This window comes from Cottoperca gobio, chromosome 14 (genome assembly GCF_900634415.1).
Source record: "Cottoperca gobio chromosome 14, fCotGob3.1, whole genome shotgun sequence".
Taxonomy (NCBI): domain Eukaryota; kingdom Metazoa; phylum Chordata; class Actinopteri; order Perciformes; family Bovichtidae; genus Cottoperca; species Cottoperca gobio.
In genome coordinates, this window is record NC_041368.1 from 2,966,004 (window position 1) to 2,981,003 (window position 15,000).

Genomic DNA, 15,000 nt, shown 5'->3' on the forward strand with positions numbered 1-15,000 from the left:
CTCAACCGCCTGGTTTCCAGCAGCAGCAGGCAGCTGTTTTCAGTGACGAAGCTCTGATAGACCCACTGCACACCACCTGCCCCGCACAACACACCACCTGCCCCGTACAACACACCACCTGCCCCCCACAACACACCACCTGCCCCTGCCCCCCACAACACACCACCTGCCCCCCACAACACACCACCTGCCCCGTACAACACACCACCTGCCCCGTACAACACACCACCTGCCCCGTACAACACACCACCTGCCCCGTACAACACACCACCTGCCCCGTAAAACACAACACCTGCCCCGTAAAACACACCACCTGCCCCCCACAACACACCACCTGCCCCTGCCCCCCACAACACACCACCTGCCCGGTACAACACACCACCTGCCCCCCACAACACACCACCTGCCCCTGCCCCCCACAACACACCACCTGCCCGGTACAACACACCACCTGCCCCCCACAACACAACACCTGCCCCCCACAACACAACACCTGCCCCCCACAACACACCACCTGCCCCCCACAACACACCACCTGCCCCCCACAACACAACAGGCAGACACGGTTAGGGGCTAGCTGGTGAACACGATGGAGCATTTAGCAGCAATAGAGCCAGATATTTTCATATTGGCCTTTCATTAATCGTGACTGAACATGAGTGCATGCCGTCTGCTGAAAGTGTAAATAGAAGACAACTATTTAATAACGCGTTAGTTTAAGGCTGGCTTCTGTGCTCCCAATTGGCCAAACAATCCCTTATGTTTGGACTATTTTAATACCTAATTAACAATATATATATATAATGATATAGCTTGTTATGGTCTTGTTAACAGAAATATTGATACAGATTTCACTGACATTTTTGTGACATTCCCATAGCTGTCCTCCTCCAAGAGTCCACTCTCAGTGAACTGTTGAAGAAGCAGTGTCCAAAGACTGAGACCTCCCTCTGTCACCTGTCAGCTGACCAGCAGCTGCTACAGTGCCGCAAAGGCAGCCTTCTCCTCACCCCGGAAGTAAAGAGGAGGTTAGAGGAGCGGCGAGGATCGGAGCCGCTCCGCAGCACCAAGGATCTGGGACCTGTTTGTGACTCGGAGGACCACTCCCTGGGGAATCATCACCACATGGAGGGCCATAGACACCACCTGCATCTGTCCAGCTGCCACGAGTGTTTGGAGCTGGAGAACAGCACCATCCTTTCTGTCAAATACGCCTCAGCTGAGAACATTCCAGACCTTCCTGACGATAACTCAGTACGGCTGGATAGTGGAGATGAGACTCTGGATGATATTGAGCATGATGCCAAAGGTTTTTCTGGGCAAAGTGATGGATTTGACTGTAATAACAAACCTCCAAATATTCTGCTGTACACGGGTGGTTGCCAAGAACGTTTTCAAGCAGTTCGTCAGCTTTTATCAGAGTGCATAGACTTGGAAAACAACATAATATATCCCCTCCAACCACAGCAGGCTCTGAGCGACCCCTGGCTGGACAACACCAGGCTCCTGGTACTGGCAGAGGAGGAAACCCTGACACCCCAACTTCAGACCCGTTTTCTTACCTACCTGAGCCAGGGTGGCAGGGTCCTGGGGCTGGCTTCCACACTGTGCCCTGCAGGCCTCTGTCTGGAAGTCAGGGAGAGGCGCCGTGGGCAGGTCAGCAGGCTGAGCTTCACCAGGGAGGACTGCACAGAGCTTGAACTGAGCGTGTTGGCGAGTGAGAGGGTTTACACCAGAGATACTCAGGGAGGAGGGGAAGTGGAGCTCTGGGGAGAGCTGAAGGGGGACGTCCCTCATCAGAGGGATATGGTTGTAGTCAGGGTAACCCACGGAGGGGATGGCGGGGAAGCTGTCCTCTGTCAGGTAAAGACGTATGACATTATTGAAAGTGACGATTGTGGTATTCTACAGGGAATATTGTTTTTGGTTCAAAGTTTATTTTATTTTTAGATGCTTTTAAACAGTTCTGCAATCCAATACAACAGCTCAGTCAAACATTCAACTATTACCAAGATAATAACGTATAATAAACAGAGAGGTATTGATTTAACTACATGTTAATTATGGAGGTTGTGGTCTGCAGTGGAGATGAACTGGATTTATGAGATGCGTTTCTAATGTTGTTGCACCTGTTTGGTAAACATATGTTTGGGCCAGCATGTGTCAGAGCTGCGCCTGCAGCTTTAGTACATTGGTCTTATTCTGGGAGGAACCCTGTAAATGTGAGTGGTTGGTGAACATTCCTGTGAGTCTGTCTTGTGTGGAAGTCGAGTTGTGTTGCTGCTGTGAGCTCCTCATGGCAGCAGTGCAGGCAGTGCTCAGGCCCATAACTTGAAGATTTAGTTTTAGGTATTGGGTTAGGAAATGTTTAATTAAGCTGTAATGGTTACATTTTAATAGGAAGACTTTGTTAGAGGGCATACACAGACTCACTGATATATACATATATTGTGATAATATGTCTAAATTGCAAGTGCAGATTGTTTAAATGTATGTTAATATTTGCCATAGCAAAATAGCTCATTCCTGTTGGGATTGTCTATTAAGTGAGTCAATGTTTCAGAGCTTGTTAGACATGCTGAGTGTTCCCTGTCTGCAGGCCCACCTGGAAATTGCTCCCGACTCCCAGAATTTAACACCCGAAGGTTTTGATGAACTGAAGGTCAGCAATGTGCTGCGTCATGAAGTCTTGACAGAGATCCTCATCTCTCTTGGCCTCAGCTGTGAGCTGAACCAGACTCCAGCCCCAAGCCCAGTGCACCTGCTGGCCACCTCTCAGGTAAGACCCACATCTCTCTGTCAGTACTTTAGCAGGGCGCAGGATTAAAATATGGTTGAAGACTCTCCTGATGCTCTATCTTTGTTTCCAAGAATGTAAAAATACATGAAAATTAAATGTCTCGTGTTTTTGCTGACATTCTACCCTTCAGAACAAATATCTATACATCCATCACCTTACCATTCATCCACTCATTTATTCATCCATTAACACACACACACACACACACACACACACACACACACACACACACACACACACACACACACACACACAGAGTGAGCACCAGATTGTTTTTATTAAAGTTAATTGTATGAGCGGCAGCACAGTTGCTACACGCTACACATGTGGAAGCAATTTTGCTTTCTAAATGTATGCAAATATATGAGTATATATGCAGCAGGCCACCAGCAGGTCTGTGCACAGAGAGCCAATACAAACGTGCGGGCTGTAAATCTTTGATCAGCCATCACAGTGAGTGACCGCAGCGAGGGGCGCTCAGTTTGATTTTTTTGGAAACATTTCACTTTACAAGTTCACTTTAGCTTGAGGAAATGCCTTTTGAAGACTGTCTAATGAATAAAAAGCTCAACAAATATTTTTCCAATGATTTAATACATAACTAATCTGAATTCATGTTTTGATGTGTAAGAAAATGACAACAATAGCAGTATTACTTTTCTCAGTAGATTGAGGGAGTTGATCAGGAATGGGGGGGTTTCATGGAGTAGGAAGATTGTGTTTTAAAGATGCATGTCATAAAGAAGAACCACTAGGGGGAGGTGGAGCTCCAGGTTGCTGAGAAGCAGGAACCAAGAACCTGAGTCATTCTACTGAGCAGCGCTGGTCACATATGGCCGGTAGAGTGAAGTCAGCTCTCCTATTTGGGCACAAAGCCTGTCTTAAAAAACAAAAATAATATTACGTTGGTATTGGTAGAAGTATCAAGAGTATTGTAGTTGTTTTTGTCTTCATTGTTGTATATTTGGATTGCTGTGTGACCTTTGACCCCACTGCCCCAGCCACTTCCCCGCCATGTCCCAACAAGAAGCAGGCTCATGGAAATTGGGGGCTGCAGAATTGTTTCCAGATTGTTGTGTAGGTTGAGCAGGAGTGCTGGTAGCTGTACCTCAACATGTCTCTGCTCCGCATGCACTACGCTTGGATGGCTTCTAGTAGCTTTTATTCAGACCTAAAGTTGTCGTGTTGTTTTTGTCCCCTGGTATTTTGGTCTTGAGTGGTCTTAAGTATAAGTGGTGGAGGTTTCCATTAGTGCTTGTTGTCAGGGATTGCTACTCGATCTCAGCAGGTTGGAAACTCTTTACCTGAATATATTTATAATAATACTTTTGGCAGACAACAACACCTGTTTGTGTTACATGTTACATTCTTTAAACATGTAAATGCAGTAATTACCAAACAACATAACTAGACTGTGAAACATGACGGACTAATATCTAGAGCCTAAACAATACAGTCACAGGCAATATTATCAGCCAATTTCAGCTTTTTATATATACATATACTATTGGCGTATATACATATCAACTGATGAATAACAAGAAATGTATAAGAAACTGTATGCTTATGTATCTATATACATAATGATAAGAATGATATCCACAGAGAACTTGCACTATTCACATGCATAATATGTATAAATCTCACTTCTGTCATATTATCAGTATCTCTCTGTTTAGGAAAGAAACTGGTCAGTTGTGCAGTTTTAAAGCCGTGTGCGGCCTGGGTAACATTCACAGTACTGGACCCTGCCACTGCAACAGCTGTGAGGTTGAGACGCTCTGCTAGTAGCAGGGCTCTTTGCAGGCGATGAAAACCCTCTCCAGCACACACTAATGCATTCAGTGTGGTGGTTATCGGTGCGGCTGACTTCCATCACTGCTCAGTGGGTGTTCCTGTTCTCTGCTATGAGCTGGTAAATCACCACTTCCCTCTGTCGGGAAAAGAAGTGGGTTCTTGATTAAAATAGAATCAGGACTTTAATGGATTTCCTAAAGCTCCTTCTTTAATTTGGTTTTACTATTATAGGATTCATTCACAAGTGAGTGCAGAGGCTTATTGTGTGTCAACGCTTGTTGGAGTTGATGGATCGTTATTGTCTTTAGTAACAGTTATCAACAGACATCATTTTCCCTGCTACTACTATCTTTTAAACCAGGGGTTCTCAACCATCAACCTTTCTCTACCACTTCTGATTGTTACAAGGACCACCTTCCCAAATGAATGAGAAAGTCGTAGCCAGCTGTAATGATTTAAATAAATACTGCTTACCATCAACCATCGCCTGCTATTATGAATCCAAATGAAAGATGATTGTTTGGGGCTTTTCACTTTATTATTCAGTACAGCTGAAGACAGACAGGAAATGTGGAGAGAGAGGGGACAGCATGCAGTAAAGGGCCGGGGGTTGGATTTGAACCCGGGCTGATGCGGTAAGGACTCAGGTCAGCCCATGTACCAAGGCTGTCGACCAGGTGAGCTACCAGAGGATTCATATTAATTATTAATTATTAATTAATACATTTTTAATTAGGTTAAATTCATAGAGGTTTTTATTGAGTTACACTATTGCAGCGGAAAGACCAACTGAGTGTGAGTGACTGCAGCAGTCGGCCGTTTGCAGGTGATGGAAGCCTTCTCCAGTACACACAACGCATTGAGACATTAACATAGAGGATGTGGTCGTGTGAAGGGAAAAGCCCGGATTATTTTGGTTTGTATTATTTGAGTGTCAGAGTGTGTAACTGAAACGGGGATCAGAAAGGTTCATCAAATGTGTTATTCAGTTAGGCTTGATACCGTTTTTAGAGGGAAATAACTTTTAAGTGTTTTAAAAAAAGACCTGTGATAAATTCATTGTCTTTACATCGTGTTGCCTTGTGTGGTTCTATTTATCTGATGACTTGTTGAGTGAAGTTGGTTCAGATGTGAGACTTTTTCAGATTGTATTTTATTGATAGCCTTTCATACGTTGGTTTCATCTCAAATGAATTTAATCAGAAGGTGTTTCTTGTCTCCATGTGTTACTTACATTCTTCAGATCAGAACCCCTCTCCTCATTTCTGTAAAAGCATCCAGTTTGTTCTTTTAGCTTAAAAGGTGGACTCTAACCTGGAAGCCTTAGTCTAAGTGAAATAAAAGGGAAATCCTCCTGACAGGTCTTGACTAAAATAAGACTACGATGCCTACTAAGTGTTTTTATGAACTAAAGCTAGAATATAAAATGTTCATGGTTTTTATGAATAAAACGAGACTCTAATAATGAAATTCAGGATGAGAATTCATATCAGCAGGAAATCAAAGAGAGACAACTTACTGCTTAACGTCCAAGGGAGGAGCTGATCGCTGATTTTAGAGAAAAGGAGGTTTAAAGATCTTGTTGTCATTTTGCATAATCTTTTTCCATTTGGTCTCAGTCTCAGTCTGTGTCAAATGTCCCTGTTAGTTTGATCATATTTAGTCAACCTCATCCTTTTTTGTTTTGTCAAGTTTTAGTTGACTAAAGTCTACACATTTTAGTCTTCACTTAGTCTTCTCTCCGTGTAACTATTTTAGTCTAGTTTTAGTCGATGAAAACTGTCCATCTAGCCAAAATATCACGTTGATTCCCCCGAGGCCTGCTGTTGTCTTTGTGAACTTTAACTTACGTAAGTGAGCCCGGGTCCTCCTGACTGTGCTCATTGTGCCGCTGTAGTCCTGACATGGCGCGTGCAGCTCAGGAGAAGAAACTGCAGCACTGAAGGAAAAAAAACAGACTATAATATTTCATCTCTTCTTTTCTGTCAATGTAAATAAAGAGATTTTGATGGTGAATAGACTTGGATTTATGTAGCGCCTTTCTAGTCTTCCGACCACTCAAAGCACTTTTACACTACATGTCCACATTTACACAAACACACACATTCATACACTGATGCTGTGCCTTCGGGAGCCGTTTAGGGTTCAGTATCTTGCTCAAGGACACTTCGGCATGCGTATTGGAGCAGCCGGAGATCGAACCGCAGATTTCCACTCCAACATTCATTTGGAATACATGACATTAGTTGTGCGTATGTCTGTGGTTTTACTGCTTCTGCTGTTAGATCCAGTAAGTTGAGTTGAAACAATCCACGTCATGCGTTAGACTTACAAAGATGTTTGACAGTCCTGCTCAGCCAATCCTGTGACAGAGTTTGATGATAAGCATGGCTCATCTCAACTGAGTTTATGATCCATCTGTGCAATGTCACTATCATACTCCAAACAAGTATCCTGCTATGTCTTGTGAGGATGACTTCATGTTAATGTCAAATCAAATCAAATCAAATCAACTTGCAGAATTGCACAATAAAGTGCTTTGCATTATTACATCACATACACAGAAAGTGAAGTCTAATAGGAGAGTTAAGGAAGTCCATTACACAATAATATATTCTCCATAGAAAGAACAGAGTAAACATTAAGACAACATGTGTTGTGTGTGTAAGGACACAGGAGAGAAACCTGATTAATGGGAAGTGACTGGAACAGAGCAGTCTGGGCCTGCTGCCTAATTACACCATGTCATTGATTAGCCACACACACGCTGATTAACTCATTCAGCACATTTATTTCAAACGGAAATTCAATCAAATGCATTCCAACTCGAATCTTGGACAGTTGATTCTGAATCCGAAATGTCTGTAAAAGCTTGGAATGAGAGATGGCGCCTGATACCAAAACCCAGTTGAACACAGAATGTGTCTAAACTCTCTGCGGTTTAACAAGATGCATGAGCATTCTGCTGAGTAATGCCAATGACAGTCATATTTAAGTGGTAGAACCCCTTATTATAACCCCACGGGCTGAGGGGGTGAAATCAAAGGACTTGTCAACAAACCCCATGTGAATGTTTCTACTAACAAGTATTTTGTATCCAAAGCTTCGTATAGCTTATTCCTCTGTGCCTTTGAGCTTCAACTATTAAAAACACTTGAGTGTTATAACACGATTCCACTGGATGACATGTTCCTTCATTAGCATGAACTGTCCCCAGCTGAGTTATAATTACAGTCAGGAGTCAGAAAGTACTGATGCTCAGCCTAAGGTAAACTCCTGCCTTGATAGAAAACTTTGCTTTTGCATTACAATATACATTGGTCTACTAAGAGGCCGTCAGGTGTTGTATCCAATAACATAACAGAAACTGCAAGTGTGGCCGTGTGTCTAAAGAGAAATGGCTATATTAACTTATATAAAAGAAATAGATGATGGTATTATTGTCCTTCTCTGCTCCTCACAGGAGACTAAGGCCAGCTTCCTGACTTGGCTGCAGACACATGCAGATCAAAATGGCCTCCTCACATTGTCCAAGGCCTCCCTCGCACTGGTGTCCTGTTCTGAGCTGCAGGATGGTCCTTCGCTGCCTGAGGGTTCTCTGGCCCTGGTCACCAACTCTTCAGAGTCCCAGAGCTGGCCGCAGTTCAGTATGGAGATCTACAGCAAGAACCTGAAGAGCAGCCTCCTGGGACACACCCTGCTGTACGCTGAGGTCCTCACGTCTACCATGGACCTGATGCAAGGGTAACACGTGTTCCTCTGAGCCTGTTTAATGTTTGAAATGTACACTGAGGCTGGCAGCAGCGTTTTCTCACAGGCAAGATTGTGGCTTAGTGACCAAAAAGACATGCAACACTTCATTGTGATTGCTGCAATGTGCACAGGCTAACCAGCTGTAATCTTACACGCCGCCTTTCATCACGCTACAGCACAAATCCCTGCAGCTAGTCAAATAAACTAGTTCATTTTTGTATCATGTGCTCACACCCTGTGACTCATTTCACCCACTGTCGTGTGGTCAGGACTGAGTCACATTCATAGGCTGATGGTGGCTCAAGTGAATATGTGTGTCTGAAATGTATGACTGTTAGCTGTCAATGCAGCGCTGGTTGTCACACACCAGAGCCAGGATAATAATTCACGCCGTGAATATAGCATTAGCCTTTCATAATTTCCTCTCTCACAAAAGACAAAATCTTTTGTTGCAAGATTAAGGTTTAGTGTTTATGCCAGGGACATATATTTTAGTTTTATTACTACACACAAAAACTGCTAAACCTTTTGAAAAGGTTTTGAGAGTCGGTCAATTGCACAATTGCATAATTAATGCTATATATAATTGTTGTTAACTTTTGGAGTGTTTGTTTTGAACCTGGCATTTCCCAAGAGCTCTGACTGACTTGTGTTGATCATCATGAAGCTCTGGGAGCTGTGAGTAACTGGAGGTGCTTCCACCTGACAGAAGACAGAAATCAGTGTACAGGTCTTGATTTCAATATTGTCTCCATGCGTAAAACACAGAATCAACTCTGAAGGATAGTTGTGATATTATGACATGTTGAAGGCGGTCCAGCATGTGTTTTGTTTGTTTGCTTGTTTACACACGAGCCATGTCCTTTGCTCGTGAGCATACCTGTAGTTTTGCAGCATTTGTTGCCCTTCCCTGCAGAGCTTCTCTCCTTTTTAATGCATTTCCTTTTCACCTCCACTTTTTCTCTTTCCCCCCTTGTCTCTTTCTCCTATGCTGTCCCATTACTTTCCCCCACACTGCTCTGCACTAAGGTCAGAACGTTGTGTTGATGTGTGAGATTCCCTCACAGAAATCTGTTAATCTCTGTTTATAAAAATATATAAAATATAAAAGAATTAAACTAAAGACAAGAGATATAAATTCTTCTTTTACCTGTGACACTCGGGGCTTAAGACCCTGTCACACAAAACCGTATGACAGAAACGTATCCTGCCGATCAATAGGTTGATATAAATTAAGGGTAAGATGTGATCGTTTGAAGGACACAGACGATACGCCGAACACGCCAGACATACGGCTCTGTCACACAGTTCCGTATGGGTATATGAAAATTAGCTAAAAATGTGTCAGTGGTGTTGTAGCTGACACATACATAACGAATACATAACAAATTATTATACGCATGTCAAACATTGATATCGTATCATTTACCTATTTAAAACGTATCAGAGCGTCTGGCCAACGGAGCTGGAAAAGTGGCATCTGGTTTACGTCATGCTGATGCTGGAGAACGGCTAACATGCTGAACGCTAGCTGAACTGTAGAAACATGTTTAATAAGTTACTCCGTCGTCAGACATAATGTTAACATAGGGTAGGAATTGGGTATCCACTCGTTATCAATAAATTGGCTGTAGGGTTCACCGTCAGCCGACGTAGCCTATATCTAACGTTCCTCTAACGTAGTCACGTAGGTATTCACGTAGGTATTTACGTACTATATTTACGTAGGTAAGTATTCACGTACGTATTCACGTATGTCTAACGTCACGTAATGTCTGCATATCTTATGAAGCACACGTCGGGTACGTCCGGTAATTTTGAACATGCTCAAAACATCAGCATTCAACAACGCACCCCAGCGTAACACCGCTCGCTCTTAACGAATACTACTTATACCTTACCTTATATCAATGTAAACCAGCGTGTTGCCGATATTTTGTATACGCCATATTTTTGTATACATTATGCATTTGTTGGGTATTCGTCTTGATACATTTTGTATAAGTAAGTGATGCGATATCAATAGGTTAGACATGCGTATCTGTATATGTTCACTTTTCCGATCCGATGAAAAGTTGGACGTATTTGGACTCTGACAAATTTTCGTATGCGCCGGCATATGTTTCTGTCATACGGATATGTGTGACAGGGCCTTTAGCAGTTAGCATATTAATTTCATGTGCATTATTATTGTTCTGTACATGTGTCCTGTTGCTTTGTGTATCTTTACAGTTGAGTAACTTGTAAAAGAGCTTCTCATGTTAAAAGCCATCCGCTAACTTTTGGATAATCCCTATCTAAAACTTAGAAATTGGCTTTTAACATGAGAGGTATTATTATATTTAATATAATTATTAATTATATTAATTACTATGACTTAATTTAAATCAAATCATCTCTCGGGGCACCACCTTTTGATCAAAGGAAAACGATAGTCAGTTAATGTTGACTCATAAAATATACTAGACAATGAATTAAGAAACCTCATTAATAATTAAATTAATAAAACAAACTACCACATCAATAGCTAGAAAAGGTTGAAAGATTTAGGAATTCTTTGCTATCAAAAGGTTTGCAGAAATCACTCTTGTTCAACATTAAACAAACCAGCATGTGCAGTATTGTCCAAAAAGCAATTCAGATAAATGAAAAACACACTTTGTGCTCTGCGTGCACAAGCGCGTTACACAAGGGTTAGACAAAGAACATGTAGCGGGAGCTTTGATGGTGTGCATGTGACTCTGTGTGTACAATACTAACACATCACCTGGAGAAACAACCAGTTATAACTACGTTATCCTCAATACAACAGATCACACAGCTCCGTCAATAAAAAACAAAACAACACATGTACAAACATTTACATCAGCAGTTATATGGCTGTATAAGATTACTGTCTGCTAAATATTCTACTATGCCCAGTTGAGGTTCAGTCCATGAATGCAGAGATTACTGAGCTGTTTTTAGTTTAGCTGGCGATCCGTTCGCAGGCGTGTCGTCTTTGTTGTGCGGCATGAAGCCGCATTATCCAACAGCATGATATTTCATTTTATTGCTATGCAGATGATGCTCAGCTGTACTTGTGCAAATCATTGGGAAGTAGCCAAATAATCTTATCCGCATGCTTGCAGAGATGCAGTTAAGGGTTTGATGGCAGAAAACTTTCTTTAGTTTAACTCCGTCTTATTGGTCCTAAGCACGCAAAAGGCCAATTTCTGCCTTATCGTGGAACTCTAGCTAAACATGTCGTACCTACTGTTATGAACGTTAGTATTTTAAATCGCAACCTCTATTTAGATTCCCATGTTACAAGGCTAGCTCAGTCATGTCTCTTTCACATGAGAAGTATTGCTAGAATTAGTTTTGTGCCTTTATATCCATTGTTTTTACCGCTGCTGTTTTATATTTTGTATCTATTGTGTTGACAGTGATGATGAAAGGTGCTATTTAAATAAAGTTATTATTATTAAGCTCTGACCTCAACAATACAAACTTCCCTTTTGCGGAAGGTAGACTCAGAGCCTACAGGTGGATGCTGGGGCAAAGGTGCGGCTTTTGAATTTTGTGTGTGTGAGTGTGTGTGTGTACTGTGAGGGTAGACGGGCTGGAACTAATTTAATGCCTAAGTGACCTCACTGCAGCAAAGGCAACTTGGACCTAATAGACTTCTTTGTCTGCACCCACACATGAGTAAAAGTGGCTGTTGAGCGGGTCGATCAGGCAGCAGGTGGGAGCAATTAAAACTGTCATAAAGTTTGAAAAATGGATTGTGGAGCAACACTGAGCTGATTGGAACAGACAGTGTTGTCATTAAGGTTATACAAAAACTAATGCAGGGTGAATGAGCAGGCCATATAACCCCAAACCTGTTGCTGCAGTTTGATTTTACTGCTAATGTTTGAATTTCCAGATGTCCCTCTGGAGCACGCTTGATTAATGTTATTATTAAGGAATGTCTGTTTTATTTCTTCAAGCATTTGTGTTACAAAGTATTCAGTATGATACCCAATATTTTCAGAGAAAATCCATCTTTTTGGTAGAATTGACAGTTTTAAGCAGTTTTAGAGGAATGCTAGTGGAAACCAATGAATTCTTGCACATGTGCCCACTGATACTTTGGTAATTATTACACATTAAGTTTTGTAATGTGTATTTGTTTAGTCACATTTTAGTTTAGCTCCTTTCTAGAGCAGAATGTCCAAAAGAGCACAATTTAACGAAGCATAAGGCAACAGACATCAAATAAATAAATAAAGTAATTACAACTACACAATAGAAATTCTAAATAAGTGGGTCTGAGCTTTTTTTAAAGCATCCAAGGTGTTAAAGATAAAAGGGAAAGAGATCCAAAGTTTAGGAGCCAAAGCACAGTTTCTTTTAGATTTAAGCCTGGAGCGAGGGACAACCATCAAACCCTGATCAGAGGACCTGAGATGCTGCTGATGGTGCAGGGATCCATAAGTGATCACAATAACCTTGAATTGAATTCTGAATTGGATGGAGAGCCATTGAAATCAAGTCAAGATTGGTATCACATAAGATCTTTTTCATGACTTGCTCAAAAGCTCAGCAGCAGCGTTTTGGATAACTTCTTAGCATTGAGATGTTTCGTTTAGGCTGGTGAAGAATTGGGACGCGAAGACGTGAAAGCACGAATAATCATCTTCATCTCAGCTTTAAATGACTTTGCAGAGTTTCTCATATGTCAGAAATATTTTCTGTTGGTAATAGAGGTGTTGCAATATACCACATGTGTGTCACATATATGTATAATGGTGATAACGGGGATATTTAAAAAATATATATCACGTTAATATAATTATATCCCATGCAAAACATGGCTGTTCAGTACAGGATGAATACTTTGCCTCTGGGAATGCTGCTTGGCATTAGGATGGCATGGCATATCGGCATCATTAACGTTAGCACATCGGCATCATGTAACGTTAGCACATCGGCATCATGTAACGTTAGCACATCGGCATCATGTAACGTTAGCACATCGGCATCATGTAACGTTAGCACATCGGCATCATGTAACGTTGGCACATCGGCATCATGGCATCATGTAACGTTAGTATATCGGCATCATGTAACGTTAGTACATCGGCATCATGTAACGTTAGTACATCGGCATCATGGCATCATGTAACGTTAGCACATCGGCATCATGTAACGTTAGTACATCGGCATCATGTAACGTTAGTACATCGGCATCATGTAACGTTAGTACATCGGCATCATGTAACGTTAGTACATCGGCATCATGCAACGTTAGTACATCGGCATCATGTAACGTTAGTACATTGGCATCATGTAACGTTAGTACATCGGCATCATGGCATCATGTAACGTTAGTACATCGGCATCATGTAACGTTAGTACATCGGCATCATGTAACGTTAGTACATCGGCATCATGTAACGTTAGTACATCGGCATCATGCAACGTTAGTACATCGGCATCATGTAACGTTAGTACATTGGCATCATGTAACGTTAGTACATCGGCATCATGGCATCATGTAACGTTAGTATATCGGCATCATGTAACGTTAGTACATCGGCATCATGTAAGGTTAGTACATCGGCATCATGTAACGTTAGTACATCGGCATCATGGCATCATGTAACGTTAGTACATCGGCATCATGCAACGTTAGTACATCGGCATCATGTAACGTTAGTACATTGGCATCATGGCATCATGTAACGTTACTATATCGGCATCATGTAACGTTAGTACATCGGCATCATGTAACGTTAGTACATCGGCATCATGTAGCGTTAGTACATCGGCATCATGTAACGTTAGTACATCGGCATCATGTAACGTTAGTACATCGGTATCATGGCATCATGTAACGTTAGTACATCGGCATCATCTAATGTTAGTACATCGGCATCATGTAACGTTAGTACATCGGCATCATGTAACGTTAGTACATCGGCATCATGTAACGTTAGTACATCGGCATCATGCAACGTTAGTACATCGGCATCATGTAACGTTAGTACATTGGCATCATGTAACGTTAGTACATCGGCATCATGGCATCATGTAACGTTAGTACATCGGCATCATGTAACGTTAGTACATCGGCATCATGTAACGTTAGTACATCGGCATCATGTAACGTTAGTACATCGGCATCATGCAACGTTAGTACATCGGCATCATGTAACGTTAGTACATTGGCATCATGTAACGTTAGTACATCGGCATCATGGCATCATGTAACGTTAGTATATCGGCATCATGTAACGTTAGTACATCGGCATCATGTAAGGTTAGTACATCGGCATCATGTAACGTTAGTACATCGGCATCATGGCATCATGTAACGTTAGTACATCGGCATCATGCAACGTTAGTACAACGGCATCATGTAACGTTAGTACATTGGCATCATGGCATCATGTAACGTTACTATATCGGCATCATGTAACGTTAGTACATCGGCATCATGTAACGTTAGTACATCGGCATCATGTAGCGTTAGTACATCGGCATCATGGCATCATGTAACGTTAGTACATCGGCATCATGTAACGTTAGTACATCGGTATCATGGCATCATGTAACGTTAGTACATCGGCATCATCTAATGTTAGTACATCGGCATCATGTAACGTTAGTACATCGGCATC

The 15,000-nt window shown here is 41.9% G+C and overlaps 1 protein-coding gene across 2 annotated transcripts in view; it reads left to right on the top strand.

The window, feature by feature from the left end:
* hlcs (holocarboxylase synthetase (biotin-(proprionyl-CoA-carboxylase (ATP-hydrolysing)) ligase)) overlaps positions 1-15,000 on the top strand; it is a 40,806-nt gene that overhangs the window by 5,753 nt on the left and 20,053 nt on the right. For both annotated transcript variants that reach the window (XM_029448680.1, XM_029448679.1), the window contains 3 exons: positions 881-1,863; positions 2,600-2,779; positions 8,061-8,341. In XM_029448680.1, coding sequence (XP_029304540.1) covers positions 881-1,863; positions 2,600-2,779; positions 8,061-8,341 — 1,444 coding nt within the window. The remainder of the gene's footprint in view (positions 1-880; positions 1,864-2,599; positions 2,780-8,060; positions 8,342-15,000) is intronic.